This window comes from Durotheca rogersii (assembly GCF_024521655.1).
Source record: "Durotheca rogersii strain YMJ 92031201 chromosome Unknown GGS23scaffold_6, whole genome shotgun sequence".
In the NCBI taxonomy this organism is placed as follows: Eukaryota; Fungi; Ascomycota; class Sordariomycetes; order Xylariales; family Xylariaceae; genus Durotheca; species Durotheca rogersii.
Genome location: NW_026251237.1, coordinates 558,027 through 571,614, shown reverse-complemented (window position 1 = coordinate 571,614; position 13,588 = coordinate 558,027). Strand labels below are relative to the sequence as shown.

General features: G+C 53.1%; 1 protein-coding gene across 1 annotated transcript; it reads left to right on the top strand.

The window, feature by feature from the left end:
- The first annotated feature begins 8,565 nt into the window (after positions 1-8,565).
- On the top strand, positions 8,566-9,042 carry GGS23DRAFT_560883 (uncharacterized protein). Its single transcript, XM_051515914.1, has one exon. The coding sequence runs from the start codon at positions 8,601-8,603 to the stop codon at positions 8,859-8,861; it is 261 nt and encodes an 86-aa protein (XP_051373299.1). The 5' UTR covers positions 8,566-8,600; the 3' UTR covers positions 8,862-9,042.
- The last annotated feature ends 4,546 nt before the right edge of the window (positions 9,043-13,588 follow it).

The window sequence follows — 13,588 nt, the reverse complement described above, 5'->3', positions numbered from 1 at the left end:
CTTGACACCCGGTACATGTAGATTGAGGGCGCTTTGGCCATCGAGAGATGCGGCTACAATTATTGTTATTATTATCGTCGTTTTACGGGTGGCGTCCCGTCGTCGTCCCCGGGTGTTGGCGGGCCTGAGTGGGTTGGGCGAAGTTGACTTGAAGCATAACGTTGACCTTATCTGTGACAACTCCTACATTTTTACATTGGTCGTATATATTTAGGTATATTTACGGCGTAGCTACTGTCTAACGTATAGATCCAGCCCCGGATTATAGGAGCCGATCTCGCCAGTCCTAATGCACACCCACATAGCCCCGATCCCTCGAATCCGCCATCGGTCCCGAGAGCTTAAGCATGAAAATGATAGCTTCTTACAATGTGAAGTTGATATCATCGCCATGCGTATTCTTCTCCTTATCGGGCTCTTCACACAGCGACTGGCTAGCTTGCTATTCGAATGTGAACACAGCACCGAGGGGGGTATGTATGTAGTCCTCGCCTCATGGTAGGTACACACGTAGCTCTGACAAGAGCGGAAGACGCCCAGACAAAGTGGCGGAATTGCTATGGCGTTTCTATCTCCCTCCCTTCACCCCCCCTCTCTCTGTGTGTGTGTCTGTCTCTGTCTCTCTTCCCAACTTGTTATATTGGTAACCCAGTGTTGTCCGATACCTACGGAATCCATATGAGATGCCCACACATGCAGAAGGGTCGTATTGGCCTTCTACAGGGTCCATAAGCTCAGGACCGGGTCGGTCTGGGTCTCGGTTGCGAGCTCGACTCAGTTCCACAGGGGGCAACTCGTCGAGCATCTGGCTCGCCCAATAAGATGCCACCCCTCCACTGCTTTTCTGCATTCCTCCTCTTCCAGACGTTGTCAGCAGTACCCCAGACGGTTTCACCAGGAGAAACCGCCAATGCCGTCTGTGATATGCGGTCCTTTTCGAAGACGGCAACCATACCGATCCAAGATAGGATCTTACGCGAATTACATATACACTACTGCTGCTACTGCTGCTACTACCATACCCCAGCTCCATGTATGATGGTTATGTGAAAGTGATGACATAAGAAACAGGATGAGAAATTCCTGTCGTCGCTCTCCAATTCCTCCGCCTCTCTCTCGACCCGGTGAAGATCTTGCAGTAATCAACCTCCTCAACGGCGTTTTCTCGACGAACACCAGCCAAGTCACCAATAATAGAACACTTCCCCTAATCGGCGGGCCATGATTCTCTTTCAATCTTCGTTGCCCGTAAGTGGGTGTAGCGCTTGCCTAAATCTGCAACCCAATAAATATATCACAAACCATTCTTCATGCTGTCGAAGAAAAGAGGATTGACCTATATCAGATACGATATTACTGGCGAGGACTTCTACTGCTTTCCGTGGTACCTTGGAGGACGATCGATGGTTTTACGGGCTGAGAATGGTATGCATGGGTTATATACTGAGATACTCACCTGGGATATCACGACTGTAATAAGTCGTAATACGGATTCCTCTTAGCCTAACTAACTTGTTACTACACGGAAGAGTACCTATTACTAATACTTCCATAGTGAAGCCTTGCTAGGTGGAACCCGGAGACTGCTGTTGGATAACCTAGGTGTCTAGCACGTTCCTAGGGACTGCCCGACACGATCGAGACGTGGCGCCTCCCGTCACCCCCAGGGTTTGGCTATAGGATAATGTGATATACCTATAGCCAAAGAGAGGCGCCGTGCGCGCGCGTATCCATACGCTATCGACTTTATACCCATCTAACAGGCGCTCCTCGTACGCTGTCTCTCGGGAAGCTGCAGACATACTAGCATGTTATCGCGTTAGAGTGTACCTTTCGTGCCTCGCTTGCGACTCGGATCATTCCGATGTTTACTAGAGGAGGCTCGTACACCTCGATAAGGCTCGATTCCCGAGTCGAGTAATCGACACTCTCCCGGCTTCGACCACTCAGGACGGTCGTTGGCTCAAATTCCCTGAAGAGACCCGACGGCACAAAGCTGGCTCTAATTGCCTTGCCGTTCAATATGCTGAAGCCAAGGCCGCAAGCTGCCGTTTCGGCTTCATCGGGTTGCTCGGGCCTCAACGAAGACGCTCTGGTATTGTGGATGACTCCCATTAAGACCCGGAATATGGGCTGATAGATTGGGAGGCGAGCCCTGTTTGCGATGAGGTGTTCAGCGAGAGGCGTACGTAGCAATGGCGATATGCGCTTCAACTTTTCGAAACAAACGACCTGTCGTATTTTGGAAGGCCTTGTGGGCATCACCGCGTCGATTCCATTGGGCACGATATCGACATCTAGAAGTCCCTGGCGATTTGCGGTGGCGATTGGGCACCAACTTGTCGTCGAGTTGAAGCGCGGTCAAGCTTCAATAATTCTGTCACTCGCGGCATTCACGGCTTGGCTACCAATGAAGAAGAAGAAGGACGCCCCAAAGGCGGCATACGGCGGATAGGGGGAAGAATCTGAGAGCGAATCAGGCTTGCTACCTGGGAATATCGAATATGGAACATTCAGGGTCGCTCGATAAACAAGCCGTGTCACATCAATCGCAGTCGCGGTATGCCGAAGTGACTGGTTGATACATGTTTTAAGAGCATCTCTACGGACCCTTTGCTTCCCATTCGTCCTAAAATTCCTAAGGTAACCCTGACCCGGGTGGTGGGAATGCGTCGCCTCGACGTTGGCTATAGAATTATAGGCACCTACGAAGCATCTATCGTGTGGATGATCTGGGACAGCCGCTATAGACGGATGCCTCAAAACAAACAAGTCTATTGGCATGTTTCAACCAACGCAGATGGCCTGGTCCTTGGATCCGAACGAAGGAGACAGGAAGTCGAAACTAATGTCAAAGCTGCTGAAAGGAAAAAAAAAACGTACCAGGTCTCTAGCGAGATCTTTCACTGCTACGATACTAAGTCGACGGGCACTTCCATTCGGAAGGGGTATATCCCCGAGAGACCTTGGGGGGTAGATATTCCCTCGCCCCAAACCATAACGCCCGACGATGTGCGGTCGTCTATTTTGACATTGCTTACGGCCGACATACTTACAACACCCATACGCGGTCAAGACCATAACACAGATAACTTAGGTATGTTGGGTGAGGTTGGGAATAGTTTGCAGGTATGGCTATGGACCCCGGAAGACTTGCAATGGACTTCGAGTTCTGCTGTCACCATACGGCCAGTCAGCGAAAGAGGAGGGCAACTCTCTCATAGAACGACATCTCTAACGTAGCTGCTCCGGCTCGAGACCCAGGAGTCGGCTACGCTGTTCCCATCCTTAGTTGCCGAGTCGGGCTACCAAGTGGCTTTAAGCTTAACCCGCTGCTTCTTGGCTAGTTGGGATCCTAAAAATATAGGTTGAAGCCCCCTCTTACCCCCCCCGAAATAGTATTTAGTGCAATATGGCCTCGATTGTTTATGGTGTTGACTAGTAGTGGACGTGCTGGCAACCAGCCTATCAGCACCGCGAACATCTGGCGTGCTCTTGATGTAGATCTGTTAGGCACTTTTCGTGCCTAAAGATGGGAGGCTAGGCCCAATACTCCTAACGATGGGTGGGATAACGTAGCCTCGTAGGACCGACGATCCCATTGTGAGGTGTCAGCTTCTTGCTTCGGCCTAGAGCAGCTGGAGGATTTGCACACGTGTATGAGTAGTAGGTCTGATTACGACGTCATTAAAAAAGCGCGCAGTCGACGAGAAATCCCTACTCTGTACGGCAGGTGGCCCTGGTTGAGCGAGACCCATAGCACTATATCTTCGCTGCACGGCGCCCACCTAATACCTAACTCCATCGCGGCTGATGGCGTTGATAGCGCGTAGGTCATCCGCAGGCTCGGTAGGAAGGGAGCCTTCAGGCGCACCTGAACCCTGAGATGACTTACTCTGCATTCTCAGACCCGTGTAAGCGTGGAGGTGCCAGGACGGTACCATCGAGTCGCCTGTGCCGCCGGTAGTTCTGCCGCGCTTCGTACGTCTGTCAGGCACCAAGCTGTCGGGCAGAGCATGGCGAAAGGTTACTTCGTAGGATCAATAGGATTGCAGCAAGGGATGGGTGACTCTTAAGCCTTGCCTGAGGTGCTCTGTCTCCGCCTCTTACTACGTAGGTAGGGTAGATATGAAGGAACCACACCGTTAGGAGCGGTCCTCTCGCCTCTGTTTTCGTGCCCGCGGCACATGTGCACGCGAGCGTCGAGCCGGCAGCGAAACCAGGTCGACGACTACGTCAGGACACCATCGCTGGGGCGCTGAGCGTCTGCGAAAGAACATCGCAGGCGCGCAGGCACACACGAGACCCCTCATATGGAAGGTGTGTGCGATAGCAGAATCCCATACTGACGAAAGCGTCGCGGTCTTCATGCGGCCAACGTGGGGGGACGAAGAGCCCACCCAGCAGGCCATCCTACTGAAGTGGTTCTCAGCATAACGGCCGTCATGTCACCTTCCTAGAACATCGGAAAACGTGCAGTCGCCTATCTTGCAAGCTAGTCATCTGGCAAAGGCCTTTCGCATCACCCTAGCTTCGACTCACCGGGGTCCGACAACAGCAATCAGCGTGCGCCATGGAGACCCTCCTAACTGTGTACGTGCACGGAAGGGAGAAGAAAGAAGACAGAAAACAACTCCGCTGCGCCTTTTCCGTAGAAGCTTGGCACCTACTCCCGGAGCGGGATAGAACCTGTTTCGATGTGCGTAGCTGCATCCGCGGCCCAAGGTCGAGCTTCTGAAACTGCAGAAGAGAGCGGAGCGGAGATGACAAAGGGGAGCGCGAGCGAATACATAATACGCATGTAGGGTTGTCTACAGGGCGACTGGCGCATGATCTTGGATCAGTACTGGCTAGCCCTAGATCTGTAACCGCTACGACACCTGGTCGGTGGTCGCGCGGGACGCGTGTAAGAAACATGGCAAAACTGCCTCTCAGGGCATACCAAGGAACCGGCTGCCGGGTTCCGGTGAAGAAACCTGACTTCGGTGCCGCGCCACGGATGTCTCGCCAGTTACGGAAGGCTGATATTGCTCGCGCGTACATACCTACGTACGCACGCACGTACATACACACATACACATATACATACACAGCTTGTGCGTTGAAGGGCGCCTGCAGTTGGGCTGTGATGTGACGAGAGGACCCGACGGGAGAGGTGGATGCGAGGGAGGAAACCGATTTCACACCGCCTGGTTTGTCCCAGTCAGGTAGACCCTGGCGCAAAAGCAGGAGTTGTTGCTGTCTTCCCCCCCTCCCGTCCGCCCTTTGCCGCGGAACAGGCTTCTGCATCACGGTTGCTCGCCAGACGGGCGAAACAAACCAGACCATGAATATATCTATCAGATATATGTTACCTATAATAGCCACGCCATCTATGATCTAGAACTACCAATCGACGGCGAGCCAGCCAAATGCGCGCGCATACAGCGGGAGGCGAAGGAGAATAGGGGTTGACGCTCGGTGGATCGCTGTTGCTCGCCCTCTTTCCCCCCCTCCTTCTTGGATCCACGCGTGGAATTAACATGGTCCTCCTACCGAAGGCTTCGTGGTCTCACAGGATCCGAGATGCAGACGGGGCCGTCTATGCACACGCGTGCACACACGCGCACGCGCTCTCCCATGTACGTACGCACGAATAACTTGCGTACTGACAAGGAGCCTAAACAGCGGGCGCGTTTCCAGCCCGTCTTCCACCAACGTTCTACCGTATTCGGCAGTGCGCCCGTCTAATAAAAGAGCCACGCGCACAGACAGATCGGCAAGCTCGCGGGCGGATCTGCTCCCGCCCGGGTCGAGGCTGAAAAGAGACTATAGGAAGCTAAGCTCATCGCTATATTATATCCTCTTCCAAAAAAGAACAGAAAATTGGAAGAAGCAAAAAAAAAGAAAGAAAGAAACGAACTCGGTCCAAGCCCGTCGCATTGGAGGGTCGCCGGTGGTTGTTGGTCTCGTCGACCGCGTGAAAATACCCACCACGATGCGACTATGTGTGGGTGGGAGAGGGGGAGGTTGGTTTGTCATACCATGGCCTGGAGCACGTGTCGACGGACGCACGCAACGGCAGAGGGTCGAGGAGGAGGGGGGAAAGGAGTGTCCGTCTCCGTATATGATACTGCATATACCTCATGTATATGGCCGTGTATGTATGTGTGTACATATAGGTATATATATGTGTGTGTGTGTGTGAATATATAAGTATATGCTAGGAGGTATTTATTGCACGCGGACTCCGACAGATATGTACGGTACTCTTGTTGCGAGGCGTTACAATCGAGGGGGCAGAGGATCGCGGACGCGGCATATCGAAACAGCCGAGCAATATCGACTTGCGCTCATCTCGGGGCGCATCCTGTCGCCGTCTTCCTTCCGCCGTACTGGTCCCCCCTCTAGAGTCGCGTGGTTCGCACGTCGCCAAGCGGCGCGGTCAGGCTGTACCTTTCTCGACCAGAGCTGAAGCGGCGTTCACCAATATAAGTAGAGGTAGGTAGCATTGCGTCGAGTTTCTTAAACCTCTGGCCACGCCTGGAACGGGGGGCTGGCGAAGGATGAAAAAAAAGGCGTCGTCGGTACCGTCTCTCGAGTCTGCCGTTTCAGTGCCGCGCTGGCCAACCTCTTCTTAGTTCAGTTCACTGCTCATACAACTTGCGAGGGGCGCTGGGGGCAACACCCGAGATCTCGATAAACCTTCGCCCGTGGAGGGTAGAGTCGCTGAGATCCCCTTCTCCCCACCCTGTCATCGAAGGAGTCCTCGACGTGGCTGGGGTTCCATTATTACTGTGTGCACATCGACTTGGCGGGCTTGCCGTTCTGGTACTCCTCGGCTAGAGTCCCCCATAGTCTGCCGGCCTGCGTTGTGGTTTTCGTCCATCCGACCTCTTTCCCCTTTCCTCTCCTCTCCTCTCTTCTGTTTCGAAGTAGCACACTAGAGGTGAGCATTGAGGCATGAGTCTCGCTGATGGGGGGTTGCCGTTATTTTCGTGTAACAGAGGTCAGAGAGAGGCGTTGCGCTTTTCTTCCTAATAGGGGTAATTAGGTGTGTCGGCCGGAGAAGGACATTGGCAATTTCGGTGCGTGTAATACGCAGCAACCCCGAATAAGATGCTCTCACACCACGGACCGGACGACCTATGAGCATGTGGAATCCAGTAGATAGGTTGCCCCCCCTCCTCTTTTGATCTACAGGAACAATCACGCTAAAGGAACACTCGCATATACGGATATAGCATGGTGGCATGGCGATCAGGTAGGGAGGATTCGTATGTTCAGGGGTTGGAATCAGCGACTGAAGGGAAAAGGAAGCCGAGTTCGAAAACCTTCCGCTCCTAACCACCGAGAAGAATGCGTCGAGAAGCTGACGGGATGGACGGGATGGACGGGATGGATTGCAGGATCCGCCTGGTGGTATTTCCCCTTCTCTTTCCTCTCTCCCTCTTCTTTTTTTTCTTCTTCTACGGCGCGGCTGGTTGAAGAGGCAACCCTCGCAACCTTCTTTCTCACTCCTTTCCCCCGTCATCTTCCGTTTGCCCTGAGCACAACAGGTATCATAATCACCGAGCAAACAGACACCCTTGTGTTTGGCTTGCTGACAACGGTGTCGATCCGTCTAGATCCCGACGGCCTGGAAGCGCCAGCATTTCCTTGCGAGCGAGCTGACCCAGCAATGTGAAAGCACTCGGTTCCAAGTAATCGGCGATGGGAGCGCGTGCCCTGGCACGGCAGAAATGTATCCGGTAAAGGGGCCAAGGACCACTCTGCTGCTACGTAAGGCGTGTATACATGATGTACATACGTGAGATTTACGAAGTCGATTTGTTTTACTACGTAGTAGTAACCTTTACGGCGGCGTCGATTTTGCTGCAATGCAACTCTTCATCCGCCGTAGGCATGGGCATAGTGTGGCCGTCGTCGGGGTGCTTCCATGAAGTCGTGGCCTCTTGGGTGGTTGGAATCCCACCTGCGCTGCGACGGCCGATTCCGATTCCCCTGTGCAAGTCATCATCTTCCCTGTCGATACTGATCACTGCTAAACCCTCAGCGGTCATTGCTCGGCCCTGAAGGTTCCCAAATGTGGACTGTGGTAGGGTTCAGGGGACAGTTGAGACACATGCCATGGTATGGTTCCCTCGTACGGCACACAGACGATCAGACCCCCTCGAATTGGGTTATTTGCCCGCGAGAAGGCCTGCTAGAACCTATTAGGCAATACCTGTGTGTGCAGGCCATGAGCCGTGAAACCGTTTGAGAGAGCGCGACTTTCAGGGCTTGCGAAAGGGCAGGGGAAGAGGGGAAGGTGATGAAGCGACCATCATTGGCGAACCGAAGCCAAGAGGCCGAAGCCTCCCGTCTTTGACGAGCGTGGAGAGCACCTGGAGAACAATTCTAGAGGTCTAAGGGGGCCGGGGGGGGGGGGGGCAACCCACGATGCCCGGGCTGGTGCAAGGTTAGTTCTGCGCCGAAGCCTCTGCCCTGGAGAGTGTCAGTGCTTAGCGGGCTGTTACCGTCTAATTCCGCGGCCCAATAACCGGCCTCTACGCCCAAGCCCTCTTTCATGCGACAAGAATACCTCTCTCGCGCTCGCTCTCGCGCTCTCCCATGCCCCCATGCTATCTCCGGCTTTTTCTTTTCTTCTTCTTCTTCTTCTTCTCTTACGTACGGTGGCCCGTGACATCTTGGGCGGCTACGTGTGCGTGCGCAAAAAAAGGCGATGCGTTCAGAATGTTGTCGAGGGGATCGAGCGTTATCTCGCTGGACATATGCCGTGTCGTATGGCCCACTTGGAGTTGGCTGTGAATGGCATAACCATACGTGCTAGCCGTCTCCGTTGGAGCGTGTTAGTGCGTTGCCATCGTCGTATGCAGTAGGGATACCCGAGGAACGCCCTCTCGATTCGGAGTTGCGCTGATTGCCGAGATTATATCGACATGGTATACGAATGTGCGTGTAAGTGCGAACACAGTCGACAACTCGAATGGGGCCAATGGACGGCAACGGACGGACGGGCAAGACGACGAAACGGAGAAACGAAGAGGAAAAGAGGAGAGAAAGATTTCCCCATCGAGAATTATTGTCGCAGAAATCGTCCCGAGCTCTTGGATCCCCTCGCAGCTATCACATCTCCCCCTTCTGCCCATCTCCACGTACATTATAAAAGGTATGTCCCGACCGTGCCTGCATATGTATCTATGTGTCTAGGTACCCGAGGTGCCCTACCCGCAGGCATATCTGTACGTACAGACTGCCATTGCGAGGCTGTAGTGTGTGCGTACCCAATACTGCCTATATGTATACGGTACATATAGTATACGTGTATTGGCAGCCAGGCGCATCCCGGCGGGCTCGGGAGAGTGTCCACTTGTTCCACCGTTCGTCGCTTCTTCGTCCAGCAATCCTGAAGCAAGCGGCCAAGCCAGCCAGGCCTAGCCGTTTCGGTATCGGTGGCTTTTATACCTACTTACCTCCTAAGGTGCCTACATATAGATATCTACTAAGGGACCTCTACCTATGCTACTAATATGTAATGCCACATACTGATGGATACTATGTATAGGTTTGGGTATGTGCCGAGGCAGGCTACGTGCACACTCCATTTCCGATGCGGTATAAGTCAGGGGAAAATGGGTATCCACATGCCATTAGGCTATGGAGGTGCACGTCTAGCCCAAGCTAAGGGCGACTTAAGTTCCTAAGGCACCTACTAGGTGTACGTAGGTACCTTCTAACGTACCTATAGGCGGCACCTAGTCGACTAACGGACGCGGAAGTGGACCGGGTAGGTGTAGGTGCCCTAGGAGGTGCCTACTTCCTAGGCACCTCCTAGGCACCTCCTAGGGCACCTAGGCGGGATGTAGGCCACTTTGGAAGACGTACACCTATATGTATACGTATAGAAGGCACCTTAGGAGGTACCTACCTACCTACCTACCTATATTGGACTTAATGTGGAAGGTATACCTCCTAAATCGGGAGGCGGGCGGGCGGCCTTGCGACAAACATCCAGGCATTCAGATGTGTCTTAATCTATGCGCGTTATATATATATGTATGTCGTAATTCATACGTGCATATATACTGCTGCGTAATAATGTATGCTTGTATGTGCGAAGGTACCTAGGTGCCCCGTACCGTACATAGGTACCTAGTACATGTGCATCCCCGGTATGGTCTGGTAAATCAATATCCCTACGTAGCATACATAGGTACCTATAGGTAGACGATATCCAGGATCTTTGGTCGGTTCCGGAGGGGCTTAACCACGGTGTTAGGGTCTAGGAAGAAGAAGAGGACAACGACGATGAAGAAGTCCGCTCGTGGGAGATACGGCCATTCTCATGTTCCCAGATGCATAAGTATATTTATGCACATACACAAGGTAGGGAGGTATAGTATGCACATATCTACCACTACCACCACTACCACCACACACACATATCTAAAATATTCATCCGCCCTTTTCACGGGCTGCCGCTTTGACGACACCTTCAAGTAGACATATTTACATACGTATTCGCACACATACCTTATTGTACACACATCCTGTGGAGATGACGGCACCATTTTCCTAAGAAGCGAAGAAAAAGAAACCAATGCCCCCCCAAGACATCGCCGAGTCTCGCAGCTTTAGAGGCTGGGCCGAATGCCCGCCTTCTTACATATTATCGTCACCACACCGTCTTGCACCTCCGGTCGAACACTTGCCTCTCTGCCTGCCTACTACGTGCCTGCCACGTTCTCGTCGTCGTCCTTCTCGCGAGGTCTGAGCCGTCAGACGCGAGCGCGGTGCGGTACGTACACAGAAGGAGGGGGTTATGCTAACCTCGCCTACGAGACGAGATTAACACGTCGACACCATCTCTTCAGCTCCTACCGTCCAACCGTCGTATGGACCGATGATGGCCAGAGCCGGTTTCAGCTCCCGTCGAAGTGTGCTTCCCCTCGAGGCTGTCTACTGCTGGGGTAAAATAGCCGTGATGAGAGACGTCTCGGGCGTTTAGGCGAGGGCTATAGGGCGTAGACGGTGCGTCACAAGCGTGAGCTACCGGGTAGTTGTTGCGTAGCTGCTACCACCTACGCGCATAGGCAGTAAAAGTAGTAGCACGTATTGTCCGTAGCTATACTGGTCGGCTTCGTTTATTGTTGGCGACGGGCTGCCGAGGGCAGAGTGGTTGTCGACCGGCTATCCTTCCTTGCCCTTCCCTACCCCTACGCTCACCCTATCGAATTATACACTAGGAGCTGTCCCGGATGGAGCTGACCCACGGTCGACGGAAATTTTTACCGCGCAAGGACTTCGGGGGGATGAACCCACTTGCCTGTATCCCACTTATCTGTCTCGACCGACCTGTGATGAGTTACCGCCTGCAGAAACCCCGTTTCTGGGTCTCGTTGATTGTTTCTTTGGTATTTGTCCGCACTCTTTTCCTCAACCCGAAGGCCTCCTCCTGGTGGGTCGGCTATTGTTTCTTTTCTGGCTGCCGCGTTTGTTCGGTCGTTGGTTTCGTCTTCCTTCGTTTGTAAGACATCCTCCCGGCGAGACAGCAACGATCCAGTGACCGAAAGGCGTCATCAGCGTGCGTAACCCGTGCCGGCACACGTTTTGCGGCTTGGTCCTATCATCTAATTCAGTTTGCCCCTACGTGCGCCCTCCTATCGCCGGCTCGTTTGCCTTCCGCCGACAGCAGCAACACCGACGACGACGACCGAGCCGTGTTGTTTTCAGCATCGGCCGCCGACGCTATACCGAGAGGATTCGCCATCCAAGGTGAGGCCGCATAGTGAACAGGAGTCGGAAACAGGCTGGCCTGTAAATACGACCGCCGTCGAGCCGCTACTCCCCTCGTTTTTGATAACTTATCTTCTCGAATGCCATCATCGCTGATGTAGCGAGAGCTTTTTCAGGGGCACAACCAAGCTCCGTCTTTCTTTTCAAACCGGGTTTAGATCTGCAGGTTTCAGCCGGGGAGGGTGTTCCCAAGAACGGGCCAGGCCCTCGAGTGCACTTCTACGTATATACATACAGTCGACTGCCATAACACAGCTTTTCTCTGTCTAGTCGGCCATCACGATTTGTATATTCCGCGCTCAGCAGTAACAAGAGAGGTACGTGTTTACGGTTGGGCTTTACACCTTCACCCCCAGAAGCCGCCAGAGGCGTGGGACGACGCATCACCCTGTCTATAAAACTGTCTTTTATATGCTCTTTACCCGTTAAGCCTCTCTCTCTCTCTCGACAGACTAGAGTTGCGGGCTCTCTTGGGTTGTAGAAGAATGCATACTACTATGTCTAGTCCCATACACACATACACACATACACACATACACATAACCCACGCACACGCACGCACACATACATAACACTTATGTACAAATGAAACTACATGTGGCTGTAAGCCAACCTGCAGTGCAACCAGGATTTCATCCTTATTCCTCAGTGGGGAGGACCGGGGCCGACAGGGGCGTCGAGGTTCTGAATCCATGCTGGTCGGTTTAGGCGGTTCCTCTGTTGGGCTGGGAAGTCGAGAGACGTTGATCCTCATCGGGATGCCGCATCCCACGCTCTTGAAGTCAAGAGAGAACCTCTCTGCAGCGTGAGCCTAGCAGCGAGCGTTCCTGTGAGCAGGGAGGCCCGACACATTATCAGCTTATATCACATAGATCGTGCTTGACGCCTTTGCAGAGATGTGGCTTTATTTGCCCAATGCTGATCCGAATCTCGCTAGGCCCTCCAGACCCGTTCGCCTGCTGACTAGAACGACTTCTCGAACCTTTCCTCTTATACAGACTGCCCACACTGCCGAATTCGAGATTATGCGCGTTGAAAACTGTGCACTCGGCCTTACCAACTAACCTCCACGATACCACTCTCTGTTATTATTCTCGTCGGTAGCCTCTGTCTTAACCCCCCAGCCCCCCCTATCTTGTGGTTAACGGACTCTGGGTCTGTTCTTAAGACGAGAGAAGGGAGGTGTCCAACCCGACTCGAGCTCGCGGAAGGGGAGAAGGGTGACGGACGGCGGGCTGATTCTCCGCTGAAGCCCATGTTGACACCGCATACCCTCCGCGTTTTTGTGTATGGTTCCCGATCCAACTGGACGCCTTCTGCAGCAGCGCAGCACTCTGCGGCCAAGCTCCCAGGCTTCGAATCACCGTCCTGCGTACAATTGCCGACACCAGCAAGCCAGTTTGGCATCTAGGCCACGATATTGCAGTTATTGATCCTCGAATTCAACCCGTCGATATTGGATAGAGATCGCCGAGCTCTGTTCTCTTTCACCACCCCCTTGCTCAACACGACGACACCAATAATACACACGTACACGCTCATCCCTGTCTCTGTCTCTCTGTCTCTCTAGTAGGCTTTCGCGGCCAAGGGTACGAACTTGCACGTTGAGTCCCGCCCGAGTTCTAGAGATTACCGATTGGTAATTCGAAACCCCGTATAAGAGCAGCAAGTGTTTGGGAAAGGTTCATCACTCGCTCAGTCTGGTCGGGATTTCGTCAATTTGTATACTTTCTCATTCTGCCATTGAGCCGACACGCAATACCAATTTACTGTTGGCCCTCGGAAATCAACTGAGGCACAGCAGAGCGAT